General features: G+C 40.7%; 1 protein-coding gene across 1 annotated transcript in view; it reads left to right on the top strand.

Moving 5' to 3' along the window:
* Nucleotides 1-19,664, top strand: part of LOC308285307 (protein NLRC3-like) — a gene marked incomplete at both ends in the record, with an annotated part of 57,283 nt that extends 37,619 nt beyond the window's left edge. The window contains one exon of the mRNA XM_080726022.1: nucleotides 19,597-19,664. Coding sequence (XP_080582148.1) covers nucleotides 19,597-19,664 — 68 coding nt within the window. The remainder of the gene's footprint in view (nucleotides 1-19,596) is intronic.
* Between the last annotated feature and the right edge of the window lie 1,140 nt (nucleotides 19,665-20,804).

Here is a 20,804-nt window from a genome sequence, read left to right as displayed (position 1 = left end):
CGTGCACATTTGTTGCACATTTGAATGCACATTAATGTGTCAATTAGGGCCATGTAGGGTTTTTTTCTAACAATTATGGTTAAGATGTCAACAAAGGGGTTCTACAGCGCACCTCAGCCTACACGGCTGGTCTGGTGCATCACAGGAGTAGGGACAGATGTATGCAGAGGAGAGAGACACTGGAGCTGCTCAGACAGGTTAAAAGCTAAGGGACAACTTTGTTTATTTACAACAAGGGTTCATATTTTATTAGAGAATAGAAACAATGGGTGTTCAAATATTTTCATTTACTTCTATCGTTTTAGTGATTTTAACTATTTTGATTTGCAGGGCATGCCCCCAGGTTGGAGGCATGCATACAAGTGGCTAAATATGTATTTTTAGACACAGTAAGCATATTCCCAAGATGCACCGCAATCTTTCATGGGCAGATGTGACTTATTCTCCTCTTGAAACAACTTGGATGTGTTTCCAATGTGACTTTACCTGTATGTACAATCATTGTGTATGGATTTGTACTGTGCCTCTTATTTGCTCATCAGCTGATCATGTGTTTTGTATGTCATGTTCTCATGGGTACCTCTTCATAAAAGTAAATCTTACAAATCTCATGGGGGCTGGTGTAAATAGTAACAAAGAAATTGCCGGCTTATTGTGTCTAAGAATACATATTTGGCCACTTGTACGCATGCCCCCGCCCACCGAAATCAAAATAATAATATCGCTAAAACGATAGAAAGCAGTATTTGAAAACATTTTAACACTCATATTTTCTTTTCTCTAATTAAAATCAAAAATTGGAACCCTTGTAAAAAAAAAAAAAAAAAAAAGGTCCTTTAAGCCCTTTTTTAGGTGCTTGTATAAAAAGTGACTAACGTTCCGATGCTAGTGCATCTTCAACAGAGTCAAAATCATAATCATGTCTCTAGCATCGAAACGTTAGTCACTTTTTATACTAGCCCCTCAATAAAGGGCTTAAACGGTCTGAGCTGCTCCAGTGTCTCTCTCCTCTGTACGGTTACGATGTAGTTGTAATCATTTTTACATTTTTACAAAAACTTAGGTGTCACTTTCGATAGTGCCTTTAAATTCACCCAACACATCAGTTCCGTTGTAAAAACCAGCTTCTTTCAACTTCGTCTACTGGCCAAAGTTAAACAATATCTCCCCCGTCATCAATTAGAGATGGCTATTCACGCGTTCATCTCAAGTAGACTTGACTACTGTAATTCTTTGTACACTGGTATTGAGCAGACATCACTCAAGCGTCTGCAAATTGTCCAAAATGCAGCAGCCCGCCTTCTCACAGGCACAAAAAGGCGCGACCACATTACCCCTGTCCTCGCCTCCCTCCATTGGCTCCCCGTAAACCTTAGAATTGACTTTAAGACGTATTTATTTATCTATAAATCATTAAATGGGCTGGCTCCAGCCTACTTATCCGCACTTGTAGAACCCTATACCCCAGCGAGGGCCTTAAGGTCTGCTGACCAGCATCTGTTGGTAGTTCCCACCAACAAATTTAAAAAGAGTAGGGGTGACCGTTCCTTCACAGCCACAGCCCCTCGGCTTTGGAATAGCTTGCCTATCCATATCAGATTGGCACAGTCGATTGGGACTTTTAAAACCTTATTAAAAACTTACCTTTTTTCCTTAGCGTTTAATGGCACCTAAATGCTTACATTAAGCATGTTGATATTCTTTCTATTAGCTTCATGCTGTTGTTTTCCCTTGCTTCGCTGTTTGTTGGTTTAAACTGTTTATTTTCTGCTTGCATTGTTTTTGTTTTAACCTGTACAGCACTTTGGTTCAGCTCGACTGTTTGTAAACGTGCTATATAAATAAAATTTGATTTGATTTGATTTGATTATATTTCACTCATTCTGTTGAATTTTGGTGTTTTATTTTAATGATTTCCACGACCCCACCATCAATGTCCCAAGACCCCCAACTTTGGGAACCCCTGCCCTACATTATCGTATTTCTAAATGAATTTAAACACAGAAAGTGGTTATGACAATGTTTCTAAGGTAATAAAATCAAGTAGGGTGGAATAAATCCCCATTATAATCAATGTGCATGGTAATTGTTCTGCAGCCAGCAGGGGGGGATAGCGACACCTTCTAGGCCATTAATGAGAAGTGCATCTGGATCTGGATAGTATTGTTGGCTTCCTTCACTTGCTGCCTGGTGGAGAGTGGGAGGGTCCTGATCAGTGTTGTAGTGCTAAATTTGGAAGTGTGGGCACGCACCGACGCACGCGCGTGCACGCACATTCGTGCACGCGCGCCAATGCGCGTGCTCGCGCGCCAATGTGCACGCGCATCGCGTGACGAAATGTGTTCAAAAATGCGCTATTTTAACGATTTCAAAAAGGAAAATACACCAGTTTTTCCCCATAATAAAGTGCCATATTTACACATTAAAAACAATAAAACTAGGAGAAAGAAGAATACAAATGTTTTCTAAAAGAAATGTGTTTTTGCAAAGAAACGGTGGGATTGAAATGATCAGTCTGTAATGTGATGCGCTGCCGCCAGGCACGTGCGCACATACAGCAAAGGGGGCTGGAGCCCTTAACTTTATCAACAGAATTGTCCACCAAAAGGCCCTTCAGCCCATGCCTCTCTAACATTCTGTGCACTCCCTGTCTGTCGCCTAACAAAACGGCCGCAGCGAGATGGCTCGCATGTAGAGCAATAACTTTCAATCGAATGACTTTAAACTTAAAATAGTACAGTGTCCAAATCAAAAGTGACCATAGCAGTCAATGCTAGTTAGTGCAACAAGTTGATATAGACCAGTGGTTCTCACTCAACCAATAATTTGATGACCAGATCATCAGCTAAACCATGCAAAATAGCTGCACCAGCACGGCAGGCGAGCCTATTTCAACCAATTGCTGGGTCAGAACGACCTGTAATATAATATCAATATTTCCTATAGACACAAGAGATATTTCACAATTCACATGGTTAATGCACGGCGGCATAACAGAACCGTTTTAGGCTTAATATAATAGTTAATATAGGCATTATGTCTTACCTAACCAGCCCTCCAATAAGAATAAGACATGTTTATTTACTCACGTGTAGCACGTAGCACCATGTTGCCGTTGTACAGACAGTGCTGGTATAATACTTGGGTAGATAATCCAAGGTAACAAAAATTCACAACAAACAAACAAACTGCTGCAGGCTACGAACCGCTAAAAGTTTGAAGAAGTAAACACAGACAGTGTAGTTGGTTGGTTGGTTGGTCAGTGAGTCTTATCCCATAGCCCGAAGGGACAGTCAGCTTGCTGGTTGGTGGTTGTCATGGCGATATTACAACCAATCGGTGGACGATCTGCTCTGTACTTGCTGTCTGCGGTACTGTAGGTACTTGATGACACGGACCAGCAGCCAGCCTGCCGGCACGCGCATCACTTGTGCACGCGCGTCAATGCGCGTGCGTTCTGGGAGTTTTTATCCAGGAAGGGGAGAAGAGGAGCAGGTCTACTATTTATCAACTCATCATTACCAACGTCAAGACCATAAAATGTCAGCAGCAAGTAAAGTCGGATCCCCAACGGAGAAACCTGGCCTTGAATATCGACTCTCAAAATGGACCGAAGATGAACTATTTAAGGTTTTTAAGAGAGAAATGTCGCCCAGCTTTTCAACTATGTCAGAGGAGGAACAGCGAGAGATCTGCCAGGCAGCCGTGCTGAAGCAGCCTGTGATAAAGTTACACAGAATAGGTTTGTAGCTGTTTTTATGTCACTGTACAGTTTGCTTTCATCATCAATAACAATAAGATACAGAAATGATTGAGGTACTTGACGGAGTAACTATGTACATGTATTCATGTAGGCTTTAGGCCTACTTAAGTACAATTTAGATTGTTTTAGGCGTTTCTTTTACTTCTATCCCCTACATCTCAGAGGGAAATGTTGTACACCACTACAATTATTTGAAAAGTTGGCTACTAAATCATTACACTACAAAACATTAACCACTTTTTTTTATTTTTTACTTCGATTGATTTATGAATATGTATTCATCAATAAATATGTGTTTAGCAATTTGATAAAACATATATTTCATTTGTAGCCTAACGTGCTTGTCCTCCCAGACAGTGTCTCCTTCTGGTATGTTAAACAATAAATAGATAGCAGGTTAATCTCGGATATTGTTTACAGTATTTGATGTCACCTTGACTTGGGTTGCCAAGGAAACAAAGCAAGATGAGGCTGCAGCTGCCGGCTCGAATGTAGATAAGAGCTGTGTGTGCGGTTGTACATGTGCGTGTCTCTTTCTGACTCTCTCTCTCTCTCTCTCTCTCTCTCTCTCTCTCTCTCTCTCTCTCTCTCTCTCTCTCTCTCTCTTTCTCTATCTCTCTCTCTCTCTCTCTCTCTCTCTCTCTCTCTCTCTCTCTCACCGACCCACACACACATCCACACACACACACACACACACACACACACACACACACACACACACACACACACACACACACAGGTCTTTATTACTATACTTCTGATATTTTCATCCGCTACTGTATATATATATTTCCCTACATTTTTGCTATATTTCGGTGACACCAGCTCACAACTAAGTGTAAAACAGGTGGAATGTGACCTTGGCCTGTAGACTACACATGGGGTGCCTCAGAATACTTTGATAATGTTTGGAATTTGTCAGTGTTATCAGTTTGTCCACTTATAAATAGTAAAACAGACGCGAGTTAAACTGTACTTGGTGGAGTCTTTTTCAGCCTAAAGTACACCAAGTCTCTTCACCACAATAGCAGATCTACAAGGGAGCTTGGATAGATTGGCTATTTTTGGTAAATGTTCCCCCCAGTATAGTGCTTCCTATAAAGTAAGCAAAATCAGCCCAGACAACCCAGAAGACAACAACAACTTGAAGGCAAAATAAGAAAATTAACAACCCAAACAAACTAGAAACTGTTGCAGGCCCTAATTTCTGTGAAAGGCCTTGGCAGCTCTCCCCTGGGAGTTATCTGCTTGGGTGCCATGGCATTAGTCAGAAATCTCATTGTTCCTAACTTAACCCTAAAAACCCAAATGTATAATACCCCCATTTACCCCCAGATCAATGAGTCTCTGCAGGAGAGTGTGTATCTGCATGCTGTTAAAGGCCGAAGTGAAATCGATAAAAAGGACCCTAGCAAAGCAAGTGGGGACCTGTATAAGCTTAGTCAAGGTGTTAACAAGGCTGACAGTTGCATCATCGGTTCCCCTCTGACTTTTATATGCAAATTGAAGATGATCTAAGCGGTTAGAAACAGATGCAGTAATTTGTCTACTTATAACTCTCTCAAAACATTTTCCCAAGATGGAGGTAAGGGCAATGGGCCTGTTCATTTAAGATTAAACAAATACCCCACCTCCTTTATACTACTTGGCACCTTCCCCCAATATGGTCCTGGTCATGTAAGGGATAGTGTTTTCTGCTGGTGTTTCAGTCCGAGCGCATCAAAGGGTGCGTTCGGAAATGCGCACCTGGTGTGTGCGCAGTGTAGTGAGTGCCTAAACCTAACCCTAATCCTAAACCTAACCTCAGTAAAACTATGCCTAACCCTAACCCTAACCTTAACCTCAGTAAAACTATGCCTAAACCTAACCCTTACCCCTAACCCTAACCACACCCGGTGCGCATTTCCGAACGCACCCTTTGATACACTCGGGCTGAATCACCAGCAGAAAACACTCTCCCGGTCATGTAAGCACTGTTCTGTTCTGTGTGGATCTGGGAGTTTTTATCTAGGAAGTGGAGAAGGGGAGAAGAGGAGTAGGTCTACTATTTATCAAGTCATCATTACCAACGTCCTACTGAACTCAAGACCAGGAATTGTCTGCAAGTAAAGACGGAGTAGCATACAGGTCCTAGTTATAAGATCCTAATTTCACACACTTTAATCACAAACGGCTGCAGGAAAAATCACTCATCAGGCAAGCCAAGAATCGGATAAATGTTCCAATGGCCAATGCCTGGCACTTGCCGTCCTAAAATTAGAACATTACCAGTTGGTAATACAACACAGCTTGCATGTTATTTCAATACATTTTGTTTTTCTTCTCTCTACTCGTTCTCCATTCCAAGATGTCTTTCCTGATAAACTACCACTGAAGAAACATGTCTACAGAAGAAACAGTCATCTCAATCATCACCAGAGAAATCACACAGGAGAGAAACCCTACTACTGTGACCGGTGTGGGTCAAGGTTCAGCCGGAACAGTCATCTCAATCATCACCTGAGAATTCACTCAGGAGAGAAACCCTACTACTGTGACCGGTGTGGGTCAAGGTTCAGCCGGAGCAGTCATCTCAAATGTCACCAGCGAATTCATACAGGAGAGAAACCCTACTACTGTGACCAGTGTGGGAAACGGTTCAGCAGGAACAGTAGTCTTAAACAACATGAGAGAACTCATAGAGGAGTAAAACCCTACCACTGTGACCAGGGGCCTGTTTCTCAAAACCTAGATAGCAGATCAAGCTGGGAATTATCAACTATCCTGGATGAATTTGTCTTGGTTTAGCCATGAATCGGTTTCACATGTTAATTCATCAATCGGTTTAATGAAAGCAATGCCGAATTAGCTACCATGGAAATTCAAAGTTAGCCTTGTCCGGACTCTTAGACCATATTCTTACTGTTTATGGGCGTTCTTAGCCTATACCATATATATACCTATATAATTGTGGTATATTTATAAAGGAACGCCACAATCACCGGAGAATAAGCACATGAATATCTATCAATGAGTCATTTTACCAGTGAGATTTTTATTTTCGCTGCTGAGTTGTGGATTAGCTTGGGTCTCCTGGACTATGGATTCTTTATTGATTTAACCTGTTGAGTTTTTGGATGACTTCTGTTCGTTTGGATTGATGAACAAGTGGAAACACAAATGGATGTGTGTGTAAGTATGTACAATACTGAGCGTCGCAGAGATGTCACTTGTATTTAATTTAGTACTGTGCACGTTGGAGTGATCTATTCAAATGGTTTATACTAAAATGGGCTTGATCTTCAGGGCTTGATCGTTTGTTCTTTTTTTTTCAAATCATGCAATTCAATATAATTTATGAAACATCATAATTTAATCTGAACCACTTAAACCCCCAATTAGTCAAACACACCATACAACCACGTTTGGTTTGGTACACTCTATTTTCCACTTCTAGGCCTACAGCCGATCTAGCCAATCGACAAGCTCGCAATGTGTGTATTTGGCTTGAAATGTATATTGTTCCTAAAAACAGATACGTGTTTAAAAAACAGAATAATACTTTCCCTCATTCCCTGTGGATGCTGATACTTATCTGTATGATTTTGGAATAGTTTTTCTTGGTTTATTTTCACTTGTGATGTAGGGTGAATGTATCGAGAATGTTTCAGTTAAGGCCTGTCCATACTTTGACCGAAACCGCCGTTTTCGGTCAAAAGGTCCTTTTCAACTATAAAATGTAATTCCTCGAAAGTTCTGGAATGCTTTTTCTCCGAACAATAGTTCTGAAATTTGCACAACGAGATGTTGTCTGCAACAGGCCATCCTTGTCGTAGCCTATTTAGCGGGCGGACATACCACCGACGGCTAGATGTGCTCGCCTCCTCCTCAGCCGCACAAAGCAGGGCAAAATCCTCCTCCTCCTCTGCCTCCTCTAACATTTCCTCCTCGTCTTCCCCCTCCTCCATAACCTCCACATACGTGCCACCGCTTCCAATCTTCCAACGTGCCAACCCTCCAAACAGGAGCGAAGAATGAACATCCGACGCTTTTTTTTTTCGGAAAAGATAAAAAATAAAGTTTATTTTTCAACCGAAAAGTTCGGTTCTGTCGAAGTATGGAGAGGCCTTTAGTCTTGTCTCAGACATGAGAGAGGGAACATGGGCACAATGCTGCCGGAGAGTGTTAGTCTGTTTAGCTCTAGACCACCTTTATCCTTTTCCATTTCCTGAATAGTTATTTAAACACTATTTTAAACATTATTTTTGACCCTATATTGAAAATAAATCAGCATTATTGAAATCTTGGGTTTGTCCATTCCGTCCGCCTCACCCTCATCAGAATGAACTCTTTTACAAGGATTTACACATGTCTGTTTACTGTGATACAAAGCAATTGATGGTGGAGTTTTGCATTTTATAATGTTTAATTAATTAATTATGAATTATTTTTATGCTATACTGAGAGCAAATCCAATTGTATTGCCTTATCAATCCATATGGCCATATTCTGCTATAATGATTACACATGGCATATCGTATGTCATATTTGGTATCCTTTTTTTGGGGACAACACATCAGTGACTGTGATGACATAAAAGTGTACACATTAGAACAAGTTAAAGTAAAAACCAACATGTTGCATGTTGTGGTGGGAAACCACAAACAACAACAACATGCATGGGAACATAGATGGACCGCTGAGCCAGAGACAGTAATCCTCTGATTCTATAATAATGGATTGTATTGTGTCTGTAATGACAACCTAATGTCTGCTTATTGATCTGTTATGGTTTATGAATAAGACCAGTTCATTTATGCTCACAGACGGATGCTCAGTGAACCAGTCAGCAGTGTCATTGAGACCCATGTGATTGATTCTATTATTATATATTAAGATTAACATGTGAACAATGAAACAACAGGGATTACACTTCACTCCACAGTTCATTTATGAGACCTTTGTGGCCCATTCATATTTTGTCATCAGTGAAAAGACAAATGTTCACAGGAATATCAGTGGGTTCAGATAATGCTCTTTTTAAGCTGATAGTTTTGTAAATTGGTAACATGATATAAATATGATAGCCTCATAGACCTGTACTTGAATATATACCGGTAGTATAGCCCAATCCACCCATCTTGTTTCCCCAATGATATTTTGTGGTTGCGACTGAAGGTCGCAGTTTACCATGAGAAGCTGTGTGTGTACACATTTTTACAGTCTATGGGTTGGTTCCCTTGACACATCAATCACAGGTGATATCACAGGTGACATCACCTATGTAAATGTCCATATGGGTATTCCCCAGAATCCCTTTTATGCCCATATATGAAGATCCCTGATGTCATCGATATATATCACTGGCAAGATGGCCAAGACATGGCCCATATCTGTGTGGCTGGTTCAGATAGGGATCTCCATGTATGGGCTTAAAATATATTGTATGTTGTGATGTCATGGGAACCACTCTAACACAATCCCTTTTATGCCCATATATGGAGATCCCTGATGTCATCAATATTAAGCCCATATCTAACAGGGCTTCATAGGGGAATGCCCATATGGAGGAAGACAGCCCATATTTGTGTGGCTGGTTCAGACAGGGATCTCTATGTATGGGCATACAAGTTACTATATACAGTACATGGATCTCCATATACGGGTAACTGGTCCGATATACATCACTGGCCAGATGGCCAAGAATTGGTGCGACCCCTGAGGCGTCTTATTAGTATTATTAGGCTATATTATTATGTTAATGCTATGTTATATTATGTTATATTACATTCCATTTCATTATTATATTATTATTATATGGGTTGAAAAGCTGTAGAGTGGGGGTGGGTGGGTCTAAATAATATGGAATTAAGTTGGATTACACTCTAGGGTAACATAGTATGTGGTCTATATGTATCAGTTCAATCATCATTCAATAATTCACACTATCCTATTAAAGAGAGGCCTGTTAATCTGGATTTAAAACCGGATTCGCAATGGATTAAAATTACCTGAGGACCCCAGGTAAAGTGTAAAGATCACAGAGGTCCTCTGTTTTTTTAATCCTGTGCGAATCGACCATGTCTGTAATAATCACGGATGATGTGGGGTAAAGATTACAGGACATTTTACCTACCATAATAATCACTTCACAGACGTCTTCTGATAAAGCAAATCCAGCGCGAATCGGTAACATGTCATTAGGTCGAACACCCTTTGGATCGACCACCAAAACCTAACCCTACCCCAAAACTATGCCTAAACCTAACCCAAACCCTAACCTCAGTAACCGTGACGCGGGTGATTATCTAACCTGCCGACACTCGCGGGTGATTATCTAACCTGCCGACGCTGTTCGACCCAACGGGAGTTCGACCTATAGGGCAGTCCCCGCGCGAATCGACATCTCCGTAATGGGGGAAATATCCTTTTTTTCAAGCAAAGTTTTTGTTTTCCCAGGCGATGGACAGGCGGTCGGAGGAACCCCGCCCACACGCACACACGCACACGCACGCACACACACACACGCACACGCACACGCACACGCGCACGCACACGCACGCACACGCACACACACACACTTTTTTTTAAACAAAAGTCTTTTCTTTGCGCCTTTACCCAGAATTCCCACACAAGTTGACTCAACGTCACTCCCTTTTTGTGCTGTCTTTCTTTCCTGTCGTGAGTCGTGACCCGTGAACAACATGGAGGAGGCTTTCAGCGTTTTGGACAGCTTTTTGGGCGCTTCAGGATCACCTGCCTATACAGGCACAGCTTTAGAATGGGGACCCATTCGTAGAAAATACAATGCCAGAAGAGCGAAGTCTAAAAAAAATATGCAAGAGGTGTAATTTGCCTAGCAGCATGCGGTAAGTTATTTATCAACAGAAAATGCTATCATCGTTAGCTCATCCTATTGACAATAAAGTAACGGACGATTAGTATAGACACTTTCCAATCAATGTGACTCAGTGTACAGACCCCCCACAATCTTTTTAGATCCTTGTCTGTCCATTTAAGTCATGTCAATTTGTTTTCAGAATTAACCAACTAATTAATAAACCTGACCTTTCACTCTCTAACTAGTCTTGCCCCCCTTTTTCTTTTGCTAAAGTTCTCAGAACACGGATGCTAGGGTTCAAAAGTAAAAGTTTCTATCAAAGATTTGGACCATTTGCAATCAGCTATAACCAAGTACAAATGCAATTAATTGAGACAGCTCTAACCAAGTACAAATGCAATTAATGGAGACTCAAGTACTTTTTTTACATCTTGTTACAATCCAATATTGAACTGTCATTAATATACCTTGTGGAAAATGTGGGCTACCTTTATTTTTTCCACACAACTCCTAAGGTCTATTAGTGAGTCCTGTCGTGACTCGTGAACAACATGAGGCTTTCAGCTTGTTGGGTCCTCAGGCTTACCTGCCAACACAGGGACAGCATTAGAATGGGGACCCATTCGCAGAGAATACAATGCCAGAAGAACGAAGTCTTGAAAAATATTGAGAGGTGTAATTTGCCTAGCAGCATGCGGTAAGTTATTTGTCTATCAACAGAACATGCTATTATCGTTAGCTCTTTCTATTGAATATAGTAATGGACGATTAGTATAGACACTTTCCAATCAATGTGACTCAGTGTACAGAGAAGTCAGTAACAGATTCCTATGTACATATTAACTACCCGAAGATGTTTCACATAGGCCTACTGTGACGTTCTAGACCAGTGTTTCTCAAACTTTGAAGGTCTCCCCTTAACATTGACAGTGTACAAATGGAACCAAATGGACCCACGCTAGGGTCCACGCTGTCAGTTACAGACTCGTAAGGGGTCAATTTAGACCCCCCTAAAGGAACCTATAGAGTCACTGAAAAACACTTTGAGAACCACTGTTCTAGAGTTATGTATTTGAAAGCTATATCTGCTTTTAACAAAAAAGAACGTGCAATGTAAGGGATATTGGCTTCCGCTGATGGACCTTGGTGGGGTGGCATGCAAGGGAAATTATGAGGGGTGGCATCATGTAGAAGAAACTGAGGGGCCATACATATGGTGGAAAGTGGGGTGGGGGTTGTGGCCTAAAAGCCTGTAACATCTGGAACATGAACTCCCTGTTCTCCCGAGACCGTCTCTCCTCAGCCTCCAGTCTCTTTAACTCAAACTCAAGGCACTGTTTCTCCAGGTCTATTCGTCCTCTCTCCACCTCTTTTTCCCACACAAATCGCTCCTTCTCGTGGTCGTTCTCCATAAGCCTGTCCAAACCTTTATCCAGGGCCTCCATTATTTGCGTCTTCCTCCCCTTTCTGCGGCGATAGGCTAAAACATTGACATCAGACAAATAAAAATTACATGAGTATTAAAAGTTACAGTTTGTAGAGAAAGGCATATTTTGGGGTAAAAAAATGGTTTTGTTAAAAAGGTTAAAGTACTCTAGTGCAAGTACCGGTAATCATTGATATTCTGCCCTACAAAGGGCAGTAACTTTGTTTTTGGACAAAAACATATTCGTTCATCCCAAACGTCCAATTAGCTTCTGTGATTGTGTGGATAAACAATTAACACACATACAATTAGTCTAATATCACAATTTCAGCCAATCATGAGACAATACCCATTTATCAGCTTAATTTTTATAGAGTTCCAGTTAAAAGTTTGATGCTCATTTCTTTGTCTCATCAATTCCACTTGTTTAATCTCCATTCTGAATGGATAACATGTGTATCCTGGCTAGAAAAGAAAGTTTAAGAACTGGAGAGACATGGAGAGTCCCGTTACTGATCAAAACACTATGTAATGAGATTAATCACTATAAGAATAGACCAAACACCACTTACATTAACAGTAAATATTAGAACCCACCGTTATGTGTTCGTTCAACGGCAGACAACGAAAACTGGGGCCTATCTTCTGCAGCCCATGTTGAGCGCTGTGAACGTGGTCTGGCACGACTGGCAGAAGACTGGGTCGATGAACCTGCTCTGATTGATTATTCTATTAGATACAAATTGAGAACAGTACAAGTATAGTCAATACAATTGAAATGTACAGTAGGACAGTACAAGTACAGTTAAACACCCTGCTTAAAAGGAACATCCCAAATAAGACCTTTTACGGTCTTTTTTTTTTTTTACGTTGGAAGCCCTCAGTATTTAATTCACGGACATAATAAATAGAAAGCAAAGAAAACATTCAATAATATCGCAGTTATATAAACACTATGTACAGGATAGGGGAAGGTGCTCACTTCTCGCCACTTCTGCTCCAGCAGAAGACTGGGCTGAAGTCTCTGCCACATCACTCTCGGCTGTGGAAGAAAGGCCAACCACGCTATCATCCTCTGCCCTCTCAGATGAACCTACAAAGGAGGACAATATATCGTCACTGTCGGGTGGAAACCTCGTATCTCCAAGTTTCACATTTGTAATGTTTTTCACAAAGTAAAGCCCTGCTTCATCATACAAGGCTGTCGCACATAAAAGTAGTGAAAACAGCAGATCTACAAGCACACAACGCCACCCGACAACGACGATGTACACCATAGCTTCTTATAGTTAGGATGGGTTCATAGCAGAGGGCAAATTTCACTCAATGCAGGTACTGAGTGAAAAATACATAGGCCTAACAGGTATGCAACTCTTGAAGAGTTGACAAATGGTCAATGTAATGGTTCATGTGGTTACCTCCGATATATATGTGGACCCACACTATTATTATTTATGTATTATTTATATATGTATTTATTAAGGCTGGGACTTTAACTGATTAATTGCGATTAATTAATTACTGCGAAAATTAACGCGATTAAAAGAATTAACGCATTTTAATCGCACTTAGTTTTTGCACCACAGAACCTTCAGTTTCGGGCATACCGATCATAGCGATGCACCAACCAAGAAGAGACAACAAATGCAAAGGGAGTAGCCGATCAGAGCGCTTTGCTTGGCCCAGTGGATGCGAAATTTAGATTTAAAAAAACTCACTAGTTGATTCACTCGTACAACAAAATGTGTTTTACTTGAAAAAAATGCTTCTCAGGTTAAATATTAATATGCGATTAAAATGCGATTAATTGCGATTAATTAATTACAAAGTCTGTAATTAATTAGATTAATTTTTTAATCGCATGCCAGCCCTAGTATTTATATATTTATTTATGTATTATATATGTATTTATATATTATTATTTATGTCAATATTTACTTACAACACAGAGATTCATCGTCAGAACTGGAACCTCGATCCATCCTTAGTTTGCCAGGATTATTCATTGGGCGGCAACCTGAAAACGATAAAACGTAGTAAGCTACAAGTGCCACAAAAGGCTAGTGTACATGGTCATTCTGCTGTCCTCGCGTTAACACAACCCATATTAGTCAACAATGTTTGTGTCAATCAAAATTCATATGCAAGCAGTAAAATGCAATCTTACCAAGAACTGCGTCCGGTTCTTCATAATAAGGACATTTTTGGGGTGAGGAACCCGTTCTGTGATTATCTTGCAGGCATTTTCTGTAACGGTTTGATTGAGGATTTTATTAGAGGTTTGCATATGAAAAGGTACAGGACAGTACAGATCACAAAAGTGTTTGGCTTGTTTAAATTGGGGTCCATTTTACAACTCATGCAACATTACATGAAACAGTAGCCAGTGGTGTAAAGTAACTAAGTACATTTACTTAAGTACTGTACTTAAGTACAGTTTTGAGGTATCTGTACTTTACTTGAGTATTTCCAATTTCCAATACTTTTACTTCTACTCCACTACATCTCGGATCCAAATATTGTACTTTTACTCCACTACAATTATTTGAAAACTTTAGTTACTAGTTACTTTGCAGATATAAACGATTATATTATAAAACATACTTTAATGCACTTTAGCCCTATTCTATAGCTTGGCTATTTGAAAATAGCCGATCTACAAGCTCACAACGTGTCGCATCGTGTCACATTGTGAGCTTGTAGATCTGCTATTTTCAAACATTTTTGCACTTTTACTTTTGGTACTTTAAGTACATTTTGATGCCAATACTTTCATACTTTTACTCAAGTACATTTTGAATTTTTGACTTTTACTTGTAACAGAGTATTTCTACATTGCAGCAGAGTCCTGCACGGGTCCAATTTTGACAACCCGCGCCCGCCCCGCCCGCCATTAATCAGATCCGTGGACCGCCCGCTACCCGTGATTATATAAAAATCAAAACCATACCCGCCCCGCCCGTCAAAAAAAGGACCCGTCGCCCGCCCCGTTACCCGTGATTACATGCATTAAAGTAAATAGCCTAGAGCCGTGCGTGCGTTCTTCCAATGGCATCGCACTCTTTTTTCACTCCATAGTTGATCGTCCCTGCAGCTTTGTGAGCTTGCATGTCTGCTATGCTCGACACGCACTGTCATAAGCTGAAGCACACATCCAGCTTTTCACAGCTGGAAGAGGGAACTCCGCTAGCGCTGTCTGTCTGTCTGTCTGTCTGTCTGTCTGTCTGTCTGTCTTGGACCTTGGTTCGCTCGTCACTGTTATGATGATAAACAGCCGGAGGTAATCCAAACCAAACTGGACCCAGTTGACGATAATAAAACAGGGATCCAAACTCCTAATAGTCGTGGAATCACGTGGATATTATACAATCAAGCACCTTTCTGATCTCAGCAATTGGGCAACTACATCGCGCTAGGCAAGCAGTTCACTCGCGCCCACTTTATTCAGTTGTGTGTTATGTGTCGGTGTCCTTCTCACTGTGACTGTGTGCACTCCAGCCGGCAGCCCCATGTGTGTGACTTGACGTTTAGGTGGAAACAGTGCTGTATGCATGCCGTGGTTCTGTCCTGCTGCTCACTGTGTGCGCTCTTGTGACGTTCTTTTATAGGCAGAAACAGTTGTCTGATTTTCACAGTAAAATGTCACCCGCCCGTGTTTAGTAGTGCACCACACATCCCCGCACCCGCAAATTTATAATAGTATATATTCCGCCCGTGTCCGCCTGTCAAACACGGGGCCCCGACCCGTTGCAGGACTCTGCATTGCAGTATTGATACTTTTACTCAAGTAAGAAAATGTAGTACTTTTACTTTTACGTACGTTAACAGTAGCCTCACACAAACACACATTCTTTTTTTTTTTTACAGTTTTGAGTTGCAGCCAACCTACCTCTGCCAGAGGTACCGGTAATCTAAACGTTCTCTGCTTTTTGTCCAGTCACCAAATTTCTGTTGGTGAACGACATCCAATAAATGCATTAAATAACTTTTAACAACACTAAAGATAATAATGGCGTTCACAAACAATTAACTTCTACCGTAACCATTCTCAAAAACTTTTGTGTGGCGCTCGGATCGCTTGCACACACTGCCGCCTTCTCAATTGTGGATTGTGAAAGAGGTGGAGAGCGCGACTTCTTCTGGTTTTGAGGCGAAGGCTTGACCCCTTTTCAATCACATCCAGGGGATAATGTTTTATTTTTTATTAAATGTTTTATCCCGTGTGAAATTCTGAAATGTTTAATCTAATAGTCTACTACTCAGTTTTCAAATAAATAGTGTGTGTGTGTGTGTGTGTGTGTGTGTGTGTGTGTGTGTGTGTGTGTGTGTGTGTGTGTGTGTGTGTGTTCGTTTTTGCTACATAGTGAGGACCAGAGTTTTTAACCAACAGATTGAGGACATTTATGGGAAGTGAGGACATTTTGCTGGTCCTCACTTTGTTTTCATTGAAATCACCTCCTAAGACTATATAGATGCTTTCCTCAGATTTTGTGAAAGGTCCTCACTTTGGGCCCAAAACGAGTTAAGGACTCGGATCAAACTCATTATGGACACAAAGTGAGGACCTTTCTGAAATGCTCCACAGCTCCCCCTACAGCGTTTCTCCGGTACGGCACCCAAAAGATCCCAAAATTGCTAAGCATATATTATGGAGCTATGTTTTGCCAGGAGGCATAACCAAAAATGTAATGACTAGACATTTACAATTCCTCATGGCTTTTGAACATACTTGAATATAACTTCCTATACTAATTATGGATGAAGTTGTAAGTTGTAAGTTGTAAGTTTCAAGGTTTCTTCTTTGTTACTTCTCGCATGCAGTTATATAAGAGCACAATTCTTAAGTCAGGTGGAGAAAATCCTCAGCGCTGAACTCTTATAGGCCTACACACAAAAACGGAATCCATTCTTTTTGGGTCCCAAACCAACCTAAAAAAGTCATTGACTTCACGATTAAAGTGGGAGACGTTATCACCAGGAAAGATGAAATCACCTACCTAGGCTCCATACTGGAGGCAAACCTTTCCTTTGATAAAATGGCAACCAAGGTAATCAAAAAGGTCAACCAACAAACAAGATTTGACTATGCATGCACCTCCTGGTACCCTAGCACCTCCAAAACCCTTAAAGCAAGACTCCAAACGTCCCAAAACAAGCTAGTCAGGTTCCTATTAGACCTCCACCCCAGATCCCACCTCACCCCTACCCACTTCTCCAAAGTGGGCTGGCTCATCGTGGAGGACAGATTAAAACAACTTGCACTGAGCCTTGTCTACAAAATTTGTTACATCTCCCTGATACCACAATACATGTCAAGCTACTTCCTAAACGTTAAAGACCGCCACAACTATAACACCAGGGGTAGCTCCACAAACCATGTTAAACCCAGATTTCGAACTAATAAGAGACTGAACTCATTCTCCTTCTATGCTCCATCAATGTGGAATGCTCTCCCAACAGCTATTAAAGAAAGTGCATCGCTAACCTCCTTCAAATGCACACTGAAAGAGCACCTACAGGTGACTGCAACCATAAACTGGTCCCAGAAGAATTCCCCACCCACCCCTCTGCACCCCTCCACTTTTTATGATGAATCTATCTTGTTGAACATAGTATATTTGAATGTACCATGGATTGAGTATCGTGGGCCCTGACTTAAACAAGTTGCATAACTTAATCAGGTGTTACCATTTAGTGGTCAATTGTACGGAACATGTATTGTGCTGTGTAAACTGTACTGTATCATAATGTTTTTCTCCTGTCAATCTACTAATACAAGTTTCAATCAATCAATCAATCAATCAATCACTCAATCAACCAACCAACCAACCAACCAATCAATCAATCAATTAATCAATTCTGGGTTAGTAGCTCGCCATCCTTGGTGGACCTAAACTCTGGCCTCCTTCAAAAAACCTGACCTGTATGCAAGCATACAGGTCAGGTTGAGCGAAGACTATAGTTAACAGCCATTGATTTGACCTCTATGGACCCTTTATAAAAGATTTTTTCTAGAGGGACAAATTCTAAATGGCGCCCGGCGCCATATCTAAAAGGGAACTTTTGATCCCGATGACCTTGAATCATGTATGAAGACACTTGTTCATACAAGTCAACCATGAGGATTCCAAATCTGATAACATTTTAACCATAAGACCTTGTTTAGTTAGCATAATGCCTGTTTAATTAGCATATATTATGCATACATAACTCAAAGCAAACACGTGGTCATTTTCTGTTACTTTCTGTACTTATTTTTACAAATATAATTATTCCTGTACATCTGACCACTACTGAAGCAGTACATATTCCAATAAAGTGCTCTTTGTTCGTGTAATAAGCTAGAATGTCCATACATTTTGTTTCTGTATATCAATTATTATGACTTCTAAACCACATGCTTGGAAAACAATGGTAACAATGTAATTTGTCCTGAATGTTACCATCCTTGTTTTGACTGACCCTGCCTACATCAGAAAAGCCAAGTGTGGAGGATGATGATGCAGTAATGGCGATGGGGACAAAGAAGAGTCCTTACAGCTGGAGCCACTCCCCAGTCTCTACCAATCAGTCACAAGAGACACTGGACAGACAGAAGAAAGGGCTATGCTCTGGCTGCTACCAATATGGAAAACCGCAGCACAGAGACCACATGTCTCTACAGTGGCACTTTTGGACAGATTGCTGTATCATTGTGTCAACAGAAGGTCAATAAAAGTTTGTGTCTTCTTCCTGACAAACATAGCTTGCAGGGATATTTGTATAGTCTAAACTACAAGCAATTATCTTGAAACAATATCTTAAGCAAAAGCAAGATAGATTATCCATAACCAGAGGGCAATGGCAATTTGCATACAAAATCTGCAATAGCTCATCAATTTAAACATGTCATATCTGATAACAATTATAATAGGCCTATGTTCTGCCCTAAATACCACTTATATTGGTCTACCTAGTACCTACACAATTTATTATGATTATTTACACTAATTTGCTCAAATATGCAAATTATGTCATTAAATAGGCCTATGCAGATTCAAAAATGTAGAAATTGACTCTACAGGACAAATTACATTGGGATCAACTGTGCAAAGTTTATGTTACCATTGTTTTCCAAATGTGAAGTCATAATAATTGATATACAGAAACATGGACATACTAGCTAAGAGCACTTTATTGGAATATTTACTGCTTCAATAGTGGTCAGATGTACAGTAAAATAAGTACTTGGAATAACATATAACAGAAAATAACCATGTGTTTGCTTTGAGTTGTTACATAGGCTACATTATGAATAATATATAGTAATTAAACATGCATTAAACAATGTCTTATGATTAAAATGTTATTTTTTCCCCTGTAATGTAAAGTTAATGGGACACAAACTCTAGCGGCTGATAACACCAATTTAGCTGGGTCTCAGAAAGGGTTATCATACCAAAATATAATCTACAGTTATAGAGCTTTTCAAAAATGCATGGTAACCTTTGCCACCTTTCCGGTACCGACATCTCATATGGCCCATGGACTATGTTATTTAGTTAGGCTCTGTGTCTCTTAAGCACTCTCTGTGTCTCTCCTGTGCAGGTCTGATTAGAATGGGGCCTTCACAGCAGAGCATGGAGCACAGACAGGGCCAGGGGCGGGGCAAGTAGTTGAGTGGTGATCTCTGATTGGGGAATTGCCTGATTGGGCTGACAGGCCTGCTCATGTCCTTAACCAGCATACATGACCTGGGTTACACCTGCATCTGTCTTCATCATATCCCAATATAGCCATGAACTGTTTTACTTTTACCAAAGCATGCCATATTCTCTTGATGTTACAAGGATAGCTGTCATCCATTTGCATTAAAACATGGTGCCATTTTATGAAACCATCGGTTCCCACACTGTTTCATAATTCTGATGAGCATGTCGACAAACATCACCAACAGCAAGCAGGATGTAGGAGGATCCTTGCCTCACTCCGATGGATGCTGTTATTGTGGTGGAGCCCAGGATACTTATTGTCACACTCTACATTGACATCAGGGCCAAGATCATAGTAACTCCACATCCTAGGCTCTGTAAGACTTTGAACAGTATTCCTCTTGGGACCCTTTCATAGGCTTTGGAAAAGTTATTTCTGACACAATGTCCGATGAGAAGCCTAAGTGCCACAATGTGTGCAATGCAGCTCCTTTTAGGTTGAGCTCCTGCCTGCTCTCTGTATGTTATTAAGCACATAGTCATACACTTTGGCTGCAATATTGATCACACTTATGCCCTGGTAGTTGTCACAATCAAGTCGGTTACCCTTCTTGAATAACATGATCAATCTAGCAGGGGCCCAGTTCATTGGATGGCCAGTTATAAATATGGAGTTCTTGAGTGTACATTGAAACATCGCCCATTCATCTGGCAGAAGTTTCAACACACCTGGGCTCACACCATCAGGTCCTGCTCCTTTTCCAGCCTTTAGCTGTTGGTCAATCACATTTTGTACTTCTGCCATTGTGATAGGGTCGATAGAAGTGTCCTGTTGACATTATAGTCCTCTCTTGTGGAGGGAAGAGTAGGAAAGTTGTAAGACATGGTATGTGGGTTATTCACAACCAACAGGTTATCTTTGCAAACTTGACTAATACGCTTTCCATTATAGTTTATATTTACGTCAACAGGTTTATAGTACATGTCAATGCTACCTTCAAGCAACTCTTGTCTCCACACATAGTGTTCATATCACCCACCACCACATATCTAAAGGTGTTATCCTGTTTGCGTGGATTTCAGAAAAGTTTACATTAGAGAAAT

This window comes from Nannobrachium achirus (genome assembly GCF_963921795.1).
Source record: "Nannobrachium achirus genome assembly, chromosome: 5".
NCBI lineage: Eukaryota > Metazoa > Chordata > Actinopteri > Myctophiformes > Myctophidae > Nannobrachium > Nannobrachium achirus.
Note: the sequence above shows the minus strand (reverse complement) of the source record. Positions and strands in the feature narration are given on the sequence as shown.